Raw genomic sequence first — 23313 nt, forward strand, 5'->3', positions numbered from 1 at the left:
TGATAAGTGTGAAAGGAATGGCTTGGGCATTGTAGTGATGCTTTGTGGGGTGGTGCCAACCTGACGCATCATGTGGCAGCCAGGGTGTACAACGTCAGTGAAGTAAATATGGCCATGGTGAGGCCATCCCTGGCGTCCCAGGCAGCAATGTGGTCAGATGCTGATGCCCTGTGCCGCATCGAGTGATTGCGGAAAAGGTTGGTGTTATTGTTGTGATGCTGGTGTTAAGGCTGATCGTGGTGGGATTCTGAGGACCAAGGTGAGATTTTTTTCAAGTGCACCGATGCTAATGGAATAGATGGCAGCTGAAGTTAAGATAACAGAAGTGATCTGTCAATGGTGAGAGAGGTTGTTCCAAGGAGGTGACACTGGATAGAGTTCATTGCAAACACTTCAAACCTCCATAAAGGTGAAAAATGTATTCCCAATCTTGAAGGCTCCAGCTTCTAACATTGGAAATTGAACAGCTATGAAATGGTAACTTTTATACCACTTTTGCAGCTGTCAATTATTCACAGCAATGGAGAGTCATTGAGAATCCAACACACTTATCTGAGGTGATCCCTGAGCGCGGAAATCTCGTTTTTTTTTAAAAAACTCTTAAGACATTGTAAAATGCTGCTAAATGCCTTTTAAGCAACTTCTTAAGTATCTCAATTGCCTGACCCACTTGAGAAACTGACTAGGAGGCGGGTTCAGTGTGGACATCCGCCCCGCTGTCAGTCACTTTAATTTTGACAACAGGCCCGCTTCCAAATTCGCACTCGGAGCGCTGATAAGATTACGGCCTATATTTTATCCTTTTAGTTCTTTAAAGCCCCAGATTTAAATGGAGAAAAATTGCAAAGTGCTGCAGTACAGAGGGACCTGGAGGTCCTTGTGCATGAAACACAAAAAGTTAGTATGCAGGAACAACAAGTAATAAGAAGGCAAATGGAATGTTGGCCTTTATTACAAGGGGGATGAACTATAAAAGCAGAACTCCCAGCCCAGTTTTGCCAAACCCCAGGACCACCCCACAGTTCTGCCAAAATTCAGGACTACCTTCATTGCTATCGCAGTACCAGACTGGCCTCAGTACTGCTCAACATCCCTCCTTCCTAGCACTGCTAGATACCATGGGGCCGAAATTCACCATCCCCGAAGAGACGGCTACCGCTGAGTTTGGGTGGTCATCTGAAAAAAATCGATTGCCCGCCGCAGTCAGGTACTTCCCCTCCCTGAGCCATATACAGCTCGGGGAAGATTTCAGCGGTGATCACTTCTGCCGGAAACGGCGCGGTGAAGCCACTGTAAAGGAAGGTTCCGGCGGAGAGGGAAGCAGAATGTGGGCCACTGGAAAGCCACCAGGACAGCGAAATTCATCAAGGAAAAGGTAGGACTTTTCCCGGCAGTGTCCCTGCGAGGTTTTCGATGCGGTGCTCGAACGCGACCCTGCTTAGGGCCCTTTGTTAGGTAAAAAGTTTTATTACATATTGTTTTTACTTCATTTTCCATGGTCCGCAGTATTTATCTCGATATAGTTTTATTTATTGTTTTGGCTCCATTAAACCTGCTGAGTGCTGCTCAGAGTTTTGCACATACCCCTTTACTTTTGTATAACTTTCAGGTCTGACCCTTTCGTGGGCTGCAAAGACCTGCTTGGCAAGGTTCACCGAGGATGGGAGGAGTGTTGGGAGGGCAACACCTGGTGCACCTGGTCAGAAGAAGGGCAGCAAGCAGAAGGCGTCGCCGTCAGCACCATGCAGACAGGCAGCGGGCAAGGGAGGCAGCAGCCATGATTCATTCATTCTGTGCCAGACCAGTGTGCCCGCCGTCTTCATTGGCCTGAATGAGGATTGCAGTTGGCTGCTTGGGGACAAGGGATATCCCCTGTGGCTGCTCACTCATTGCGGAACCCCAGGGCAGCACTAGAGCATGCATACAATGACGCTCATTGTGCCACCAGGTGTATCATCGAGCAGTGCATAGGCATCCTTAACCAGAGATTCCGGTGCCTGGGCTGCTCTGGTGGCACCTTGCAGTACTCTTCTCAACAGGTCTCCATAATTGTTGTGGTCTGTTGCATGTTGCACAACCTGGCCATCATGAGGGGAGAACCGCTAGAGGTCGAGCCAGCAGTACCACCTGAGGAGGAGGCGCAGGAAGAGGAGGAGGGTCCCCGTCGACCCATCGCCACCCTGGAAGGACCGGGTGCAGATTGGCCAGCACCCACCTGGGAGGGTGCGTCCTCACATATATGGAGGTGCCTGCCACCTCCCCTGCAATCTCCCTCCATGTATTATGTACTGCCTGTCTGCCAGGTCTCCCCACATCAGGAAACAGTATTCTTCTTCTTTCCTCCACACCGTCCACTGTCTCCAGCTCCACATCAGTGAATCTGTTGGCTCTCCTTGCACCTCTTACACCAGCCATCCTTCCAAACTCCTTCTCCGCCCCCCGCCCCCCCTCCGGGCCTTGCTACAAATCCTAACCCTAACCCTTTAAAAAGGCCGGGAGCAGCTGGCTCATTAGAAACCCTTGCCTGCATGCTGAATTTCTCAGTGGTGATGACGCTCAAATTAAGACAGCTGCCCTGCTGAAAAATCCACTTTGGAAGGGTTCATTAGCACTGGAACCCATTTGTTCACTTTTGGAGCTGAATATGAGGTGGCACAGCCACGAAGAAATGTTGGTGCTAATGGCCACAGAAAGGTGGTGGGAAGCACCAGCTTTCCAGCAGTACTGAATTTCGGGCCCGATATATCTACCTATAACAAGTACATTTTGCATAACATTTTACTGTGTATTCTCAGCTTTAAAATGGTAAAAGATAAAAATTAAACATGGGGGGTAAAGAAATATATGGCTATTTGGATGCAGTTTTCAAAGAATAATGGATAGTCTTGGAATATTGGGAATGGTAGCATGGTGATTATGTTACTGGACTAGTAATCCAGAGGCCTGGTCCAATGATCTGGAGACGTGAGTTCAAATCCCACCATGGCAGCTGGGGAATTTAATTAATTAAATAAATCTGGAATAAAAGGCTAGTATCAGTAATGGTCACCATGAATCTATCGGATTGTCGTATAAACCCATCTGGTTCGCTCATGTTCTTTAGAGAAAGAAATCTGCCGTCCTTACCTGGTCTAGCCTATATGTGACTCCAAACCCACAGCAATGTGGTTGACTCTCATCTACCCTCTTAAATGGCCTAGCAAGCCCTGCAAGCACTGTGGGTGTACCTTCAGCACACAGACTGCAGCGGGTCAAGAAGGTGGCGCACCACCACTACCTCAAGGGCAATAAATGCTGGCCTTGCCAGCGACGCCCATATCCCATGAACGAATAAAAAAAATCATCCCAAAGCACCAGTAATAATCCCAAAATAGCATTTAATGAAAATGGAATGTGACTATTCTGTATTTTGCAGAGACCAGTTTAAATGAGTCTTGTAGTTCTCTCCATTGTGTGCAGCAAATACAGCATTTAAAAATACAAACTGGTTATATTACCAAGAAGGGGGCAAGTTGGAATTGGAAATTCATCAACAGAAGTGCATAACTTAACTTACAATGGTCCTCCATCAGTTTTTCCACTCAGTTTGGATGAGGGACCTGAAAATGCATGTGTGTATAAAAGAAGCAGGTAGCCAGTTGCAGAACTCTCAGAAGGTCATCAAGCAGGTTAGGGAATTAAAGTATCTGTTCAACAGATGCTGCTGGTATGCACAAATGTCACCATTAATAAAGGAGCTGCCTTCTGTGAAGAATATACAGCTAAGGTAACCTTGAGTCTAAATTTCCAGCACTGGAAACAGTGCTTTTCTGACAGTTAAGCTTGGTATTTATGATTTCAATCAGCCCAGTAGTATTAATGACAGTGATTTTAGTGGAGAATACATTTGAAATTCTAATATTGAGTGAGAACCATTAACGTCACATGAAGGTTTAGTTGTCATGAATAAAGGTGAAGAAAATGTTGAAAATGTTTCTGTGTTAAGGCAGAGATTGACAATAAAATATTTATGGGTACAAAGCTTTCAGAAGGGGTAGAGAAGGAAGAAACTGAGGAGTAGCAATATTAGAGACAGTATCATAAAAAATTAGAGCATGAGGATTTAAATAATGAAGTGGTGCACATCAAATCCTTTTGGAGTGAGCTGAGGAATAGCTGGAGATTGATCACAGAACGCTGATGCTGGAAAGACAATTGAGGATGACATTTGACGATAAATTAGCGAGGTGTATATTAAGAGTTGTGATTGTAGGAGTTTTTATTTATCAAACAATAGACTGGTATAGGGAAACTGAATGTCTTTAGAAAAGGAAGAATTTTTTTTTTTGCTCTATGTTTGGGACATGACTTTGTTTTGGATAATGAAGCATAGCAAATGGATAACCTAAAAGTTAGGGGATCATTCGAGAAACAGTGACCATAATATAATTAAGTTCAGTGTAAGAATAGAAAAGTTGAGGACTTAACTGGGGGGGGGGGAAGCAAATAATAGTGAGATAAAATGTGAACTTGTCGATTTTAAAAATGGGAGGGACAATTGTCAATTGGAACTTTAGATCTGCAACAGGAAATAATTAAGTAGAAAATGGACAGCCAACTATACAATTATCTTCAAGATGGAAAAGGATCAAAGCTAGGATTCCATGGCTAAATAGGAAATTGGGTCACATTTGAAATGAAAGAAAAACATTTAGTGCTTACAGTGCAGATGATGAGCAGAAAGCCAGGACAAATATAAAGAATATAGGAAAGCTACCAAAAGGAAAATTAGAAAGGCTAAAAAGGGTTCTGAGCAAATTAGCAAAAAACATCAAAGGCATTAAAAAGGTCTTCTACAAGCACATTTGCTGTAAGTCAATTTAGTGGTAAAGCCACTAAATAATGAAAGAAGCAAGCTTTTAGTGGAGAGTAAGAGAAAGGCAGAGACAGTAAATCAGTTACCTCAGTTTTCACCAAGAAGGTGCACTTCGATATTACAGAACCACAAGAGGTGAGTGCAGAGCAGTTTGCGGAAGTTATTATTCGGAGAGAAGTGGTACAAAGGAAGTTATTCAAACTTTTTTCTTTCTCCTGTCTACTTTGCTTGGTACTTACTTTAGATTTACTAATAAAATCAGAAACTTGTAAGAATCTCTAGATGTTAATGTTTTGCAGCTCTCCAGTGCCGTGCACTAGTGCAATTAAGCTGCCTGCAGCCACTGGTATTTGAAAGTGCAATCAATCACTGAGAACCTAGGGATGGAACTCTGCTGTAGCTCTTAAATTTAAAAAAATGTGCCATAAATTATGTATGCCATCTATCTGTTGTGTTGGTGTACTAGTCTGTCAGTTTGTACTGATTGTTGAACATTTTTAAGAGAATGCTGCTATTTTCAAGCCTCAACAACTGTCCTGTTTTCTGTTTTTAAACAATTTAGAGTCGGGGAATATATACAAGAAAAATTCTGCACATAGATATCGCAAATCGATCAGGGACGGATTCTCTTATTCATACAGTTGTATCTCATTTATTTAAACAAGCTGCGGTCAAAGTTTTGTGAAGTGTTGTCTGTCATAACTGAGAAGTTAGCAGCCCAGAAATCCCGGTCGGCTGCTTCCCGCGGGCGATCGGGTAAAAAAGTTAAAAATGATGCGCACTACCTGATCCTGCTGCGCCCATGCAAGTTCCCGGACACGTCCGAGCGCGTGCACGTCAGGACATGCACAGGGCTGGAGCTGCAGTCACATGGCTCTGGCAACCAATCCAGGTAAAATATATTCTCATTCATAATAATGGGAACTCCGTAAGTTGGCGTTCCCATTATTATGAATGATAAACGCCTCCAAACACACAACGCTAATTTAAAAAAATAGAAAAAATACACCACATATTTTTATTAATTTAAATTAGTTAATTATGGATTATTCAAAATATATATATTTTTTTTATTTTATTTATTTTTAGGTTTATTTAATTATGGTTTAAAATAAACTTAACATAGTGGGGAGGGTTTTTAAACAATAAAATGTGTTTTTTAAATTTTATTTTGTAATGTTTTTGTGTATTTTAAAACTCTTGCGCCTGTAAAAGTAGGCTATGCGCCTGCTTTTATCAGGTGTAAGAGTTTTCAGGATGTCCACTGGACAAGATCTTGCCCATGCAAATGTCCTCGCTCCCGAGATGCGGAGGATCTGTCAAACGTTTGACAGATCGGAAAAGCCGGTTTTCAACGCATGCGCATTGTGCGCTGAAAATCGACTTTTGCTATGCCTTCCCGGGACCATGCACGCTCCGTGCGGACCCGGGAGGCCGGAATTTCTGGGCCAGCATTTTTTTTTTGTTAAGGCTGTCATCCCTTTTACATTATTGAACTGTGCCGTTCCTCTCCCTTCGCATATATGGAGTTAGGTCACAGATCAGCCGTGATCTCAATGGCAGAACAGACATGAGTGGCTAAATGGCTTACTCCTGTTCCTATGCTCTTATGCGTCTTCAGTCTACTTTGTGCTTAATATTTCTTACAATCATGATGGACAGTGGTTCAGTTTCTCATTGCTGATCCAAGATTTCTTGTGATCTTTTACTTTGGCAGCGCCTATTCGCTCGATCGCTGGAGACTGATCCAGACAACCTAAAGGATCCTATTAAGATTAGTATTTCCCGTTATGTCTTGCGTGGACAAGGGAAAGATGAGCACTATGAGTTTGAAGTGAAGGTGAGTGTTTAGCCTTTTTTCCTTTCAGATGTAAATATGGCAATTATAAGTCATTCATTTCTGAATCATAAAATCCCAGAGTGAAAATTAATTTTCGCATAGGAATTTTACTTTTACCAGCGCAGAACAGGTATTCAGTATTACAATGAATTATGCAAATCTTTGAAGACAAGAGTATCCATTCAAATATGTAGTTTTTTTTATTAAACTGCAAATTATGATTAATGCAATCAACATTCTAAGTACTCTGAAGGTGATTTTACATTGATAGAAAGAGCCATGGATAACAGACGTGCAATACTATCACAGTTGATGACAAGCTTTAACATAAATGACTTGATCTCCAAAGACTGACATTTTTATGCATCTCCAGTTGAACTAAAAGTGTGGAGGCATATTCCCCTTTTTAGCAAAGGAGTTGTGAGATTCTGGCCTTGATTAGAAGTGATGGCAGGAAGAAAAGAAAACCGAGCAGCACATAGCAGTCATGGAGCTCAAATGCGGCACTCCCGAGACCATTTTTACAATGAAATGGTCCCATGACATGAACATAAGATAATTCTGGTTCAGCTGGAGTATATCACAGGAAAAGGCAGAGTAACTTATCAGTAGGAACTTCAGGAGACCTGTTGAACAAAAAAATGCATTTTTGAAGATATAAATGCATTTTTATTGTTCTATGGTGACAGAGTGCATTGGTAGCAACCTCCCGCAAAATAATTTATGGGAGTTTTAAGTTCTAAACCCCCTGAAGCATATACTTCCAGTTATGTGTTGGTTATCTTTCACTTCCATGCTTCACACGCTGCAATATTCTGGAAGGGTGAAATTCAGGTCAGGTCAGCACTTGTGGCCGGTGAACAGTTTTCTGTAGAACTACAGAACTAACAAATCAGCTGATTTTCTCAGGCTAAGAACTAATATCAGCTGATTTACTCAGGCTAAGAAAACTTTGTGCACGGTGACTTTTTTTTCCAGCAGCACTAATTTAATGATAAAAATGGGATAGTTGAGGGATATAGTCCTAGCAGCTCAGATTTAGGAATTATAGGCTATTTTTAAAAAATTAATTCTCGGAATGTGGGCCTCACTGTCAAGGCTGACTGTTATTGCCCATCTCTACTTGCCCTGAGAAGATTGTAGTGGGCTGACCTCTTGATAGAAGTGAGTGAAGTGCTAGATCATAGAATCATAGAAATTTGCAGCATGGAAGGAGGCCATTTCGGCCCATTATATCCGTGCTGTCCAACAAAGACCTATCCAGTCTAATCTCACTTTCTAGCTCTTGGTCCATAACTCTTGGTAGGTTATGGCACTTCAAGTGCACTTCTGAGGACAGTTAAGAGTCAACAATGTTGATGTGGGACTGGAGTCACACACCGGCCAGACCGGGTAAGGAAGGCAGGTTTCCTTCCCTAAAGGACATTAGTGAACCAGTTGGGTTTTTTCAACAATCCGACAGCTTCAAGATCACTTTCGATAGTCCTTGTGTGGTGCCCAAAGTCAATGCAGTACTCCAGATGGGGTCTGACCAAGGCTCTGTACAACTGAAGCATCACTTCCTCCCCTTTGTATTACAGCTCCCTCGAGATAAAGGCCAACATTCCATTAGCCTTTTTGATTACTTTTTGTACATAATCCACTAGCTTTTAGTGATTTGTGTACTTGAACACCCACATTTCTTCTCCTCCTCCACAGTTCTTAGTCTCTCACCAATAAGATGTTGAAACAGTTTGGGTGAAGATAAGGAATAATAAGGGGAAAAAGTCACTGGTGGGCGTAATATATAGGCCCCCTAACGGTAGCAACTCTGTTGGTCGGAGCATAAACCAGGAAATAGTGGGGGCTTGTAAAAAGCATTAATCATGGGTGATTTTAACTTCCATATTAATTGGGCAAATCAAATTAGTCAGGGTAGCCTTGAGGAAGAGTTCATAGAGTGCATAAGGGATGGATTCCTTGAGCAGTATGTAACGGAACCAACCAGGGGGCAGGCTATCTTAGATCTGGTCCTGTGTAATGAGACAGGATTAATAAACAATCTCTTAGTAAAGGATTCCCTTGGAATGAGTGATCATAGCATGATATGAGTTTCAAATTCAGATGGAGGGTGAGAAAGTTGGATCTCTAACCAGCGTACTAAGCTTAAATAAAGGAGACTATGAAGGTATGAGGGCAGAGTTGGCTAAAGTGGACTAGGAAAACAGATTGAAGTTTGGGACGGTTGATGAATAGTGGTGTACATTTAAAGAGATATTTCACAACTCTCAAGAAAAATATATTCCAGTAAGGGGGAAAGGGTGCAAGAGAAAAGAAAGCCATCCGTGGCTAACTAAAGAAATAAAAGACGGAATCCGATTTTAAAAACAAGGGCATACAAAGTGGCCAAAACTAGTGGGAGGACAGAAGATTAGGAAGCTTTTAAAAGCCAGCAAAGAATGACTAAAAAAAATGATTAAGAAAGGGAAGATAGACTATGAAAGTAAACTAGCACAAAATATAAAAACAGATAGTAAGAGTTTCTATAGGTATATAAAAAGAAAAAGTGTGGCTAAAGTAAATGCTGGTCCCTTAGAGGACGAGACCGAGGAATTAGTAATGGGGAACATGGAGATGGCAGAAACTCTAAACAAGTATTTTACGGTAGAGGACACTAACAATATTCCAACAGTGGATAGTCAAGGGGCTATGGGGTGGGTGGAGGGGGGAGGAACTTAACACTATCACAATCACTAAGGAGGTGGTGCTCAGTAAGATAATGGGACTAAAGACAGATAAATCTCCTGGACCTGATGGCTTGCATCCTAGGGTCCTAATAGCGGCAGGGCTTGTGGATGCATTGGTTCTAATTTACCAAAATTCCCTGGATGCTGGGGAGGTCCCAGCAGATTGGAAAACTGCAAATGTAACGCCCTTATTCAAAAAAGGAGGCAGACAAAAAGCAGGAAACTATAAACCAGTTAGCCTAACATCTGTGGTTGGAAAATGTTGGAGTCCATTATTAAAGAAGCAGTAACAGGACATTTGGAAAAGTAAAATTTGGTCAGGCAAAGTCAGCATAGATTTATGATGGGGAAGTCATGTTTGACAAATTTGCTGGAATTCTTTGAGGATGTAACAAACCGGGTGGATAAAGGGGAACCAGTGGATGTGGTGTATTTGGACTTCCAGAAGGCATTTGACAAGGTGCCACATAAAAGGTTACTGCACAATATAAAAGTTCACGGGGTTGGGGGTAATATATTGGCATGGATAGAAGATTGGCTGACGAGCAGAAAACAGAGAGTTGGGATAAATGGATCATTCTCTGGTTGGCAAACAGTAACGAGTGGGGTGCCACAGGGATCAGTGCTGGGACCCTAACTATTTATAATCTATATTAACAACTTGGAAGAAGGGACTGAGTGTAACGTAGCCAAGTTTGCTGATGATACAAAGATGGGAGGAAGGGTAATGTGTGAGGAGGACATAGAGGCTGCAGGAGGACATGGACAGGCTAAGTGAGTGGGCAAGAATTTGGCAGATGGAGTATATTGTTGGAAAATGTGATGTCATGCACTTTGGCAGAAAAAATAAAAGAGCAAGTTATTATTTAAATGGAGAAAGATTGCAAAGTGCTGCAGTACAGGGACCTGGGGGTACTTGTGCATGAAACACAAAGATAATATGCAGATACAGCAAGTGATCAGGAAGGCCAGTGGAATCTTGGCCTTTTTTATTGTAAAGGGGATGAAGTATAAAAGCAGGGAAGTCTTGTTACAGCTGTACATGGTATTAGTGAGGCCACACTTGGAATACTGGGTGCAGTTTTGGTTTCCAGATTTACGAAAGGATATACTTGCTGTGGAGGCAGTTCAGAGAAGGTTCACACGGTTGATTCTGGGGATGAGGGGGTTGACATGAGGAAAGGTTGAGTAGGTTGGGCCTCTACTCATTGGAATTCAGAAGAATGAGAGGTGATCTTATAGAAATGTATAAGATTATGAGGGGGTTGGACAGAGAGGATGTTTCTACTGGTGGGAGAGACTAGAACTAGAGGGCATGATCTTAGGATAAGGGGCCGCCCATTTAGAACTGAGATGGAGAAATTTCTTCACTGAAGGTTGTGAATCTGTGGAATTCGCTGCCTCAGAGAGCTGTGGAAGCTGGGACATTAAATAAATTTAAGACAGAAATAGGCAGTTTCTTAAACGATAAGGAGATAAGGAGTTATGGAGAGCAGGCAGGGAAATGGAACTGAGTCCATGATCAGATCAGTCATGATATTGAATGGCGGAGCAGGCTCGAGAGGCCTAATGGCCTACTCCTGCTCCTATTTCTTATGTTAAGAAAATATTCCAATTTCTCTCTCTTGAATCCTTGCAAATTCCCACATTGAACTCCATCTGCCACAGTTGTATTTTGCACATAATAATTGCTGTTTCCTTCTTGCAACATTTACTTGGTATCATTAAAATGCCCTGTAGTAACCTGTTATCTGGTTTATTTGCAGTATTAATTAAACTATTAAATACAGCTCCTCCTGATGGCTTAGGGGATAAATGCACGGTGTCATATGATGCTAAGCCATATAAACCAAAAGGCTCCAGGTTTCATTCTTGCTCTTGCCGAGTTAGGTGCTCTCACCAAGGGCAACAGTTTGGGGCCCTACAGTAAGCTTTAGTGTTCTGGACAATGGAGGATAAAAGTCAGCTAAAGTTCCACTCCTAATCATTCCCCTCTGACTCCCTGCTGGAAAGGGTGGCTAGCCACCTGTGTGCACATAAATTGGTAGATTTTCAACTTGCCACCTGGGCATAAAATTGACATTGCAGACCAGCTCCCCATTCAAAATCAATAGAAGCGAAAATTGGATGCTTTCTACCACGGGCAGCCAATCTGTAACATCAGTTTTTATACCCGAGTGATAAGTTGAACGTCTACCCCAAAACGAGAATTTGATTGGACTCAGTTGTGATGTTCTACAGTTGGATAGTTTGCTGATACTTGCTGTTTCAGACATGAGTAGCCACTTCAATGAAGTGTGGAGGGCTGCCAGCACCTGTGGAACCAAATCACAGAAAATCATTGGCCCTGAAATTCCGGTTTGGCCTTCCCGCGGGCATTTTAGAGAAAAAATACGCACCTACCTTAAGCTGGTGCCCATGTTGGACTTTCAGATGCTGTGGCCTCCTTTGATTCGCAGCGCGTGCACATCGACGCGTGCGCAGGCCTTGAGCTGGAGTCACATGGCTCTGGGCAGCCAATCAGGTAAGGTATCATAGTAATAGGAGTTCCGCAGGGTCCTAAACTCTTAATACTATGATTGTGATAGAGCCTGAAACACACAAAACACAGCCCCAAACACCCAAAACACTTTATAAAAAAAAAAAGAAAATAATTACACTACATTCATTTAAATTAATGTCTTTAAAAAAAAAATCGGGAAATTATTTTTAGTTTTTTAAAATAAACTTACCATTGTGGGGAGAGTTTATAATAAAATATGTTTTAATAACTTTATTTTTATATGTTTTTGTGTTTTTAAAACACTTGCACCTGCAAAAGTAGGCTATGCGCCTGCTTTTTCAGGCGTAAGATTTTTGAGGACATTTGTAAGTGTAAATATCAGAAATTTCCACATGCAAGTATCCTCGCTCCCGATCTGGCTACGATCTGTCAAGCCAGAAATTTGACGGATCGGAAATGCCGGTTTCCAGCGCATGCGCATTACACGTTGGAAACCATCATTTCTGATGCCTTCCCGGGTCTATAGAAACTCCGTACGGAGCCGGGGAGGCCAGAATTTCAGGGCCAATGTCTTCAGTATGAAACTGTAGGGAAAATAAATAAAAATGCACTTGGATATTGGCCAGTTTTGAAAAGTGAATTTATTTAGTCTAATTCCTTGGTGGCTTTTGCAGAGTTATTCATGCAATGCATTTTTCATGGGCAAATAATTAAATTAGTTAAGGCCAAGTAAAGTTGAGGCTTCATAAAGGAGCTCTGCAACTGATTTTGGCAAGATAAAATGGAAAATCGAACTTTTTATTTACAGCCAAATAAATGAGTTTACATTGCTATTCTGCAAAAATAAATAATGTGTGTTCTGTTAGATAACCATCCTGGATGAAACTTGGACAGTGTTTCGACGGTACAGTCGTTTCAGAGAACTGCACAGAACAATGAAAATGAAATACCCAGAGGTAAGCCATAATTTAATATTTGGAAATTAGTCCCGTTTGTGACATGTTAATAGGACACATGCTTCACACTTCTGCTATCACAGTTAAACAATACTAAGTTATTTTGCAAAGTCCCACTGTTGCTGGAATATAAATGATATTTAGAGATAGGCTAAGGCAGAATGGAAAATTACTAGAGCCTGGATATTTGGGTTGTGTATCTGGAATTCTCTACCTCGGAGGGCTGTGAATGCTGAGTCATTGAGTATATTCAAGGCTGAGATAGATAGATTTTTGAACTCTGGGGGAATCGAGGGATATGGAGATCCGGCTGGAATGTGGAGTTAGGTCAAAGATCAGGCATGATCTTATTGAATGGCGGAGCAGGCTCGAGGGACCGTGTGGCCTAATTCTTTCGTTCTTATGTTGAAATAGCTTTAACTAAATAGATGTGTGTACATGCTCCATTTGCAATAGAGGTCAGTTTCACTACAGTGCAAGTAAAACTGTAAATCTGAAACAGAAAATGCGGGAACCACTCAGCAGGTTAATCAGCAACTCCCACCGCAAGAGGTGATGTTGATGCGGAACGGATGCATTGGCATGTCTGAGGGTGAGGTGGTTTGCTACTTGGGGTGCGGAGTGTTTGTCGGAACGCTGTGAAGACTGGACAGTCTGATCTTCAACGTCATCTGTTTTTCTTCTCCTGAAGCTGTGGATTCTGTTCCACTTTACGGGTACAATAGCACAGTGGTTAAATTACTGGACTAGTAACCTAGAGGCCTGGACTAATGATCCAGAGATATGAGTTCAAATCCCACCACAGCAGCGGGGGAATTTAAATTCAATTAATTTAATAAAAACAAAGTAACCATGAAATAACTGGATTGTCGTAAAAACACATCTGTTTCACAATTGGAGATGGGCAATAAATGCTGGCCTTACCAGCAACGCCCACATCCCGTGAGTGAATATTAAAAAAATCCTTCTTCCATTTCATACCTGCCTTACCCTCAATCACCTCGGCTATTCACACATTCTCTGTGTGTCTTAAATGTCATTGATATCACTTCAGCCATTTAACCATTTTCCATTTAAGCACTTGATAGCTCTTTCTACTTCCTATCGTGTGTGTGTGTGTGTGTGTGTATGTATATTCCCTCCCCCTTCCATTTATTCTGTTCTTTTTTAAATGCTATTCATCGGTAATTTTTTTTCAGTTCTGTTGAAGGATTGCACCTTAATTTTTCTACGGTGCAGTTTACTCATGCCGGCAACCTCTGCTCTACCTGAACCTTGAGCCTGCCAAGCAGTGCAAACTAGCACTATGAAAGTGCACATACATATACCAAATACTACTGAAATGATTTATCCAAATCACACAATACTTCTAATTGGGATAGTTGGGGGAGAAATACAATGGATCCCTTACTTATTGTACATACATGTCAACTAGTGTAAACTAGTTGCTCAGGGCCATAAGCTCCAGTCCATATTTGTATGTGTACATTATGTAAACAAATGGAATTAGAACAGCTAGAATAAGCCTAATATGCATACATCCTAATATCTTTTTGTTGTTTGGTTCATTGATATATTGCTCATTGGCTCTAACCGCATTAATGAAGTAAGGGCTTAGAATGCAGTTAATTGTTAAAATTTGAAATAGTAGGTGGGAATATTGCTAATGTGTCTGGGTGCCAGTATGATGGCATCTTGATGTTCAGTAAATTACTTTGCTTTTATGTTCATTTTTTGATTTGTGTATTTTTAGGGTAAAATTTATTTTTGTTTTCTAAGAATTTCCTCTTTTAAACTTTATAGGACCACTGAAACTATTGCATAGTGCAAGATTGCAATTTTGTTTGTGTACATTTATTCCAATGAATTACTTTTGAATTGTAGTCACTGTTCTGTAGGCAAACAGGACGATTCACAGCAAGGTTCCACAAACAGTAATGAGATAAACAACCTGTTAATCTGCTTTTGGTGGTTATGGTTGAAGGATAAATGTTGGTCAGGGCACCAGAAGAACTTCATCTACAACATAAACATCCATTCCCTCCACCACTGGCACACCGTGGCTGCAGTGTGTACCATCTACGGGATAACCTGCAATCACTCGTCAAGGCTTCTTTGGCAGCACCTCTCAAACCTGCGACCTCCACCACCTAGAAGGACAAGAGCAGCAGGTGCATGGGAACACCATCACCTCCAAGTTTTCCTCCAAGTCACACACCATCCTGATTTGGACATATATCACCATTCCATCATTGTCGCTCAATCATAATCCTGGAATTCCCTACCTAACCAATCAAGCAAACTGTGTTGCCCTGGCTACTGTTGAGCTTCTTGAATGTTGAAACTTCCCCTGTCCAGGGAAGCGGGAGTATTCAAACATGCTCCTGACGTGCTTTGTAAGTGTAGAGAGGCTTTGGGGAGTCAGGAGGTGAGCAACTCATCACAGAATAACCTAGCCTCTGACCTGCTCTCATAGCCATGGCATTTATGTAGCTGGTCCAGTTGAGTTTCTGATCAATGGTGACCCCTGCAGGATGTTGGTGGTGAAGGACTCGGCAATGGTAATGCCATTAAATGGCATGGGGAAGTAGTTACGCAATTTCTCGTTGGAGATGGTCATTGCTTGACACTAGTGTGGCACGAATGTTACCTGCCACTTATCTGCCCAACCTTGGATGGTGTCCCAGTCTTACTGCATGCGGGCACAGACTGCTTCATTATCTGAGCAGTTACGAATGGAGTTGAATACTCCATCATAGGTGGTCCCTCGAACAAGGATGACTTGCTTCCACATGAGTTTACAGATGTTTAAATGAAGGACCCGATGTTCCAGTCCTGAACTCCAGTTGACGGGGTGGAAGATGCCTGTGCGTGGATTTTTTAACGTGTGGTGACCGTTGCCAGTCACACACAGGCTTGACAGAGCTAGGCCTTTATCCAGTGGCAAGGGTTAACCAGGACGACTGGAGATCTGTTCTGCTGCACGGAGCTAGTGCGCGCACAATGCAGTGTGGGCAGGCCCATGCTGCCCCGGGTCTTCTGGGCCCCATACACTCAATCGCCGCACCTCCGCCACGATCCCTCACTGCTCCTCCGCCACAAAAACACTCGCTGCACCTCCGCCACAATCTCCCTCCGCACCAAAGATTCGCCGAACCGCCGTCACGATCACCTATCAAATCTCAGCCATGATTCCTCATCGCTCTTCCGCCCCGATCACTTGTCACGAGTCCGCCACGACCTTCCCACTCCTGCTTTACCAGGGCCCAGCCAATGCTCCTGCCCACGCTCCAAACGTGGGCAGGAGCATCGGCTGGGCCCTCGTAAAGCAGCGACCTGGGTCCTGACGACGTTGCACACTTGGAGTGGCTCGCGCTGTAAGCTGCAGTGACATGCTTCAGCTCTTATACTCCTGACCTGCGATGTTGGTCTCTCGCAGGTCGGGGTGGCCCACTTCCAAATAATGTTACAGTGCCTATCTCAATAGCCACTTGTGTGCTATATACTGTGCAGTCATCAGCAAACAGCCCCACTTCTGATTATTGTGATGGAGTGAAGGTCATCGATGAAGCAGTTGGAGAGAGTTTTTCCCCTAACATGACTTTAGTTTTACTAGGGCTCCTTGGTAGCACACTCAGTCACTCTTACCTCGTCTCTGGAATTTAGCTCTTGTGTCATAAAGGCGGCCGCAACGCCCCAGCCACCGGCAGCTTCGTGCCCTGCAGTGGCTTCGCTCGGCGCTGACCATGCTCCCGCAGGGCATTTTTTCCCACGGGGCAATAAGGGGGGTGTGCACAGCGATGACATCATCACTGTGTGTGTGGGGCGCCCACGACGGGGCGCAGCGCAAAGCCGTTTTTGCACCCGGCATCCTGGAGGCAATTCCCAAAGTCTGTCCCGGACGCAAACCACTTATTGTCCCGTTAGCGCTGCACGGAGCTACTAACTGGCCTTTTCAAACGGGGCAATTTCAGCCCCCATGTTTTTTAACAAACATCACACGAGCTTTTCATTTCTTACTCTTTCGAGCTACTGATGTGTCAAAAATTGCAAAATTCTCGTAAATTTAACTGAAACTGAGTTATTTTGTGCAAGTGGCAATGAGTTTTAATAGGCTGCTTGCTGTAAGGAGTTCTGTCATACTTGATATATACATATTAGAATAAATGTCTTCTAGGTCAAGGTTAACAGCGACTTTGGATACAATTTCTAGTCTTGTATCCATGACTTTCCAGAATGATTTACCTTCCTTCTAGTGTAATAGGTTAGATCTTAGTCTCAAGTATTTGTGGTTACTGCTAAATTTAGTGTCATCCACTGTCAATTTGCATCAGCTCTTTAATTTACATGCACGAACACAGATCTTGCTGTTTTCAGTCTATATTTGAAATGCAGTACACTATTACCATTGTTTTAAAATAGTTTTATTTAAATACAATTGCAGTGAATTGTAGCAAACAAAATAGAGAATCATGCTAATTAAATGTTTTTATTTCAGGGGTAGCCCTGATGTTCCTTTACCAAAGTCATGCCATTATAAATATGCTTTCATTTTATGTATGCTCGTGTTCCACAACTGCTATTCAAACCCAATGAGTTCATTTTTGTGTGCAGCACTGAAAACCTCAGTTCATTGTACTGCCATTAAAACACATTTATATTGGGTTTGTAGAAATGCCAAGTTCAAATTTATTGTAATAATTCTTGGGTAATTCTGACTTTGAAATTCATGGTCGTATATTTCCTCAGAGCTGCTGTAGCTTTGCGCTTTGTGGCAGAGCAGGAGCAGCTCTAAGGAAATCCCCGGTCAATGTTTTAAATTTGTGTATTTAACATCTTCTCAGGAATATGCACTAGTTCCCATTTTCATCCAAGTTGCTTGGATGTTAATTCAATGGGCTTAGTATATATGTTGAAATGAGAAGAAGAATTTGCATTTATATAGGGCAGTAGGGAAGATGGAGAAAGAGAAAAAAGTGAATGCTTTTAAAATTACAAATGAATACCTAGGTACAGCACTGAAAGCTGTGGTAAATGGGCTATGATTCCAGATTCAGATTAACACCATGTTTGAACAGCCATCAAATCAAATTAATTCCACTTTAGTAAAATCCAGTCTAGAAAATTAAAACCGTTAATGGGTTTCTGAAGTATCAGGCCACATGTAAGGGGCTAGAATTTCGACGACTTTGCAACTGGGTTTTTGCCACGATTTGACCTTTTTGCGGCGGTGCTTCCACGTACCACCGGGGAGAGGAGCGCCGACATGCAACACCGCAAATAGCATTTGCAATCAATTTTTGGCGCTCTCGTGACCCGTATTCTGCACTCAGAATACTGACCGGGTCAAACCTGCGGTGCAATCCTGCCAGCAGCAGTAAGTATGAAGACCTGCAAAAAAGGTAAGTTACTGTTTTTATTAATTTTTCTTTTCAGCAATTTAGTAGGTAAGGATTTTGTGAATGTTTTTTGCAAATTTTTTTTGTTGTTTTTCCCCCCCTCCCAAGGCGCCTCTCGCAGTGCCGATTTTTACCGATTAAAGGCTGAAAAGTGGGCCTTAAAACGGTAGCGAAGCAAAAATGGTAATTTTGGCGTAAAACTACAGTTTTCGCTGAAAACCGAAATTCTAACTCTGCATCTCTGTCCAATGCTGTAAAAGGCTGATCACAGCTCTCAACTATTTCACCATTTTGACTGCCATACAAACTCAACTCCTCACCATTTAACATCTCGGCCTCCAGTAACCTCTAGCACTACAAACACAATTTGGCTGTAATGGGGTTTTATCATGGTTCATGGCTTAATAATTCTTTGAGGAATGGAAGCCCACATTAGCATGAGATAGTCCCAGGTCACGTAGAGTCGTGTTTGATGCAGAGTACACCTCCGCAGGTCGGGAAGTATAAGAGTTGGAGCGGCGGGCCCTGGAGCATCGTGGGCCCCCTACCTGCGAGAGAACACCTCCGCAGGTCAGGAAGTATAAGAGCTGGAGCGGCATGCCACTACAACTTCCAACGCGAGCTGCTCCGTGCGTGACAGCTTCAAGATGGGCGATGGGGTGACATCATCAGGACCCAGGTCGCTGTTTGGAGCATCGGCAGGAGCATCGGCAGGGCCCTGGTAAAGCAGAGGAGCGGGAAGGACATGGCGGAGGTGCGGTGAGTGGTCGAAGCGGAGGAGCAACGAGGGATCGTGGCTGAGAATCGGTGGGTGATCGTGGTGAATGTTTGGTGCGGAGGTGCGACGAGTGTTTTATAGCGGAGGAGCGCTGAGAGATCATGGCGGAGGGGCAGCCAATGTTTGTGGCGGAGGAGCAGCAAGAGATCGTGGCGGAAGTGCGGCAAATGAAGGTACGAGGCCCAGAAGAGCCGAGGGCCCAGGGCCAGCACGGGCCTGCCCACACTGCATAGTCCGTGCAGCAGAACAGGTCTCCAGTCATCCTGATTAACCTTGCCACTGGATAAATGCCTAACTCTGTCAAACCCATGTGGTGGCTGATGTGCAACGGTCACCACATGTTTTTAAAAAAAAAATTCACACACAGGCATCTTCCACCCCCTCAATTGGAATTCAAGACTGGAATATTATTCGATCCTTCATTGAAACACCTGTAAACTCGTGGAAGCAAGTCATCCTCATTCAAGGGACCGCCTATGATGACCGCTCCCTCTATTCTTTCCCAACAAAATGCCCAAGCCCTGAAGAGAAAGCATCCTATTGCAGCAATGTGACATTTTCCATTTACCACTGCAGCCACCTTGTAGCCTTTGGGTTGAGATTGTCAATTTTGTGCTGAATTACAAGTAGTTTTTGTGGTGTAGGCCTGCATATAGACTGCCCAAACGTATATCATTGGCAAGAAATTCATTACAAAAATAAAGAAAGCAAGCAGCTTTGCCATAATATTTTCTGTGGTTTTCATTAATCCGTACCATACCACATATTTTTCATTCAACATTTGAATTTTAAAAATGTCAATTTTATGTTTTGGATGAATCATTATGTATGAGGAAAGGGGACAAATAACAAAATGCAATCTTTGTTTTTACAGTATTGTACCATATTTTAGGACCTTAAAGATGCATTCAATTTCACAGGTCAATGTCCAAGCTATGATCACAACTCCAACATGAAAATTGAGTGTTTTTTTTTTTTAAAAAGAGTCCCTGGGGTAGAAATTCAGCGCCGCCCGAAACGGGTTGCACCCCTGATGCGTTTTCATCGCTGCTGTGGATAAGGTGGCCTCCTGCGCGAAATTCAGCTCTGTCATTTTTTTGGTGGTGGACCGTGTCATGTATGTAACTTCTATGTAACATCACAGCAATACTGTATATACTTAAGCAATGCACACCTTGACCACAAGGAGTGAACTTGTGGGAGACACTCCTTACCTGGTCATCCAGGTATATAAAGGGAGGTCCCACGCAGGGTCACCACCACTTGGTCCTGTGAATAAAGGTTCAGGTCATAGTGACCTTGTCCAGAGAATGTGCCTCGTGTGCGTTTTGTGCCATTGGCGATGAGAAACGGGAATCAATGACCCACGAGAATGGCCACCGGTAGTACAGAGGAACGGTACTGTGTTGGTGAGGACTGGGACGATTTCATTGAGAGGCTCCAGCAAAGCTTTGTCATGAAAGAATGGCTGGGAGATGCAACGGCCGACAAGCGAAGGGCACATCTGCTGACCAGCTGCGGACCTAAGACTTACGCGCTCATGAAGGACCTACTATACCCCGAAAAGCCGGCGGACAAAACCTTTGAAGAGCTCAGCAAATGAATCTGTGAGCACCTCAAACCGGTGAGCAGTGTACACATGGCCCGACACAGATTCTATACCCGCCGACATCGTGAAGGACAGAGCATACCAGACTTCGTTGCGAACCTCCGGCGTTTGGCCAGCCTCTAAGTTCACAGACGCCTGCAGGGGGGAGATGTTAAGGGATTTATTTATTGAGGGCATCGGTCATGCGCGGATTTTCCGAAAGTTAATTGAGACCAAGGACTTGACTTTGGAATCGGCGGCGTTGATGGCTCAGACTTTCATGGCCGGGGAGGAGGAAACCAAAATAATTTACACGCGCAATTCTGCCTCCAATGCGGCGGGGGATCAGGGAGTCAATATCATAAACGCAACTCGGAGCCCTGCAGGCAGGCAAGGCAGTTCGACACACCCCAGGCAGCAATAGACCCCCAGAGCAGTTTTTCAACAGGGACAGTGGCAGGCTGAACGGACATTTATGCCATCACACTGGACAATGCGGTCTGGGATGGGGCCATTGACACCCACTAACCGGGTACTCAAGGGCAGTCAAAGAGACAATCAGCAAGGAATGCTGGGTCATAGCTCCTTTGTTCACAACAATGGGAATCTCAGCTCTTGCTGGAAGTGTGGGGGCAAACACTCTGCCAGGATTTGCAGCTTTCAACAATTTGTCTGCAGAAATTGCGACCTCAGTGGCCATTTAGCTCGAATGTGCAGGAAGCCTGTAACCAGGCTAATTTACGAAGCGGATGGACCAGAAGAGGGGTCTGTGATGCAGGATGATCAATGGGGCAAATCAATGGACGCTGAAGTTCAGCGGGTTCATGTGACAAACATTCCCAGCTCATATACCAAAACGCCACCAATAATAAGTTTTATTAAACGGCATCCCTGTACGCATGGAGCTGGACACGGGGGCCAGCCAGTCACTCATGAGTGTTCAACAATTCGAAAAGCTATGGTCACACAAAGCCAGTAGACCCAAACTAGAACACATTGAGACACAACTACGGACGTATACCAAATAAGTCATTCCAGTACTAGGCAGTGCAATGTTGGCGGTCACACACAATGGATCAGTGAACCGGCTGCTGCTCTGGATTGTCCCGGGCAATGGTGCCGCACTGTTGGGAAGGAGCTGGTTAGCTGAGATGAGCTGGAAATGGGGGGGATGTGCACACATTGTCATCCGTGGAGCGAAGCTCGTGCTCACAAGTCCTACAACAATTTGAGTCTCTATTCCATCCTGGCGTCGGGATGTTCAAAGGTACCAAAGTAGTGATACGCATCACCCCGGACGCCAGACCAGTGCACCACAAAGCCAGAGCGGTGCCGTTTGCTGAGAGAGGGCATCATCTCGCCCGTTGAATTCAGCGACTGGACGAGCCCCATTGTTCACGCCCTAAAAGCAGATGGTTCTGTCAGGATCTGTGGCGACTACAAGGCCACTATCAATCGGGTGTCCCTACAAGACCAATACCCGCTCCCGAGAGCGGAGGATCTTTTCGCCACGCTGGCAGGCGGCAAGCTGTTTACCAAGTTGGATCTCACTTCAGCCTATGTGACCCAAGAACTGGCTGACGAATCTAGACTACTGACTACCATCACTACGCATAAGGGACTGTTCGTTTACAACAGGTGCCCGTTTGGCATTCGATCAGCGGCCGCGATTTTTCAAAAACATGGAAAGCCTGCTTAAGTCCATCTCTGGAACAATCGTATTTCAGGACGACATCCTCATCACGGGTCGTGACACCAAGGAACATCTCCACAACCTGGAGGAGGTGCTACGCCGACTGGACTGGGTAGGCCTATGACTCAAGATGTCCAAATGTGTGTTTTTGGCTCCTGAGGTTGAGTTCCTGGGCAGGAGGGTTGCTGCAGATGGGATTTGGCCCACCGAATCCAAAACCCAGGCAATTCGACAAGCGCCCAGGCCCGGCAACACACCGGAGTTGCGTTCATTTCTGGGGCTCTTGAACTATTTCGGGAACTTTCTGCCGAACTTGAGCACGTTGTTGGAGCCGCTTCACGTGCTCCTGCGTAAGGGTTGTGATTGGTTTTGGGGGGACTGTCAAGAACGGGCTTTCAATCGGGCGCGGAACCTACTTTGTTCAAATAAGTTATTGACCCTATACGACCCCTGTAAGAAATTGGTTCTGACATGTGATGCATCGTCCTATAGGGTCGGGTGCGTGTTGCAGCAGAGTAATGCCGAGGCCAACTCCAACCTGTGGCTTATGCTTCCAGGTCGCGCACTTGAGCAGAACGGGGATATAGAATGGTTGAGAAGGAGGCACTCGTGTGTGTCTGGTGTATGTGTCTATGGTGTAAAAAAAAAAATGCATCAATACCTTTTTGACAGGAGGTTCGAATTAGAGACGGACCACAAGCCGTTAGCCTTGCTGTCTGACAACAGGGATGTTAATGCCAACGCGTCAGCCCACATACAGCAACGGGCTCTCACGCTGGCTGCTTATGACTGCTCCATCTGGCACCGGCCTGGCACCGAAAATTGCGCTGACGCGCTCAGCAGGCTTCCACTGGCCACCACCGAGGGGTCATCGGAACAAAGCGCTGAGATGGTCATGGCCATTGATGCCTTTGACAGCGCAGGCTCCCCCATCACAGCCCGCCAGATCAAAATCTGGACAAACAGAGATCCCCT

General features: G+C 44.0%; 1 protein-coding gene across 5 annotated transcripts in view; it reads left to right on the forward strand.

Annotated features, from left to right (window-relative positions):
• Positions 1-23313, forward strand: part of kif16ba (kinesin family member 16Ba) — a 306911-nt gene that overhangs the window by 237664 nt on the left and 45934 nt on the right. For 4 of the 5 annotated variants that reach the window (XM_070889808.1, XM_070889811.1, XM_070889813.1 and 1 more), the window contains 2 exons: positions 6573-6695; positions 12791-12880. In XM_070889808.1, the coding sequence (XP_070745909.1) occupies positions 6573-6695; positions 12791-12880 (213 nt within the window). Of the gene's footprint in view, positions 1-6572; positions 6696-12790; positions 12881-14778; positions 14864-23313 lie in introns of those variants that run through there. The other variant, XM_070889812.1, reaches the window with a different exon arrangement.

Source organism: Pristiophorus japonicus, chromosome 9, assembly GCF_044704955.1.
Source record: "Pristiophorus japonicus isolate sPriJap1 chromosome 9, sPriJap1.hap1, whole genome shotgun sequence".
In the NCBI taxonomy this organism is placed as follows: domain Eukaryota; kingdom Metazoa; phylum Chordata; class Chondrichthyes; family Pristiophoridae; genus Pristiophorus; species Pristiophorus japonicus.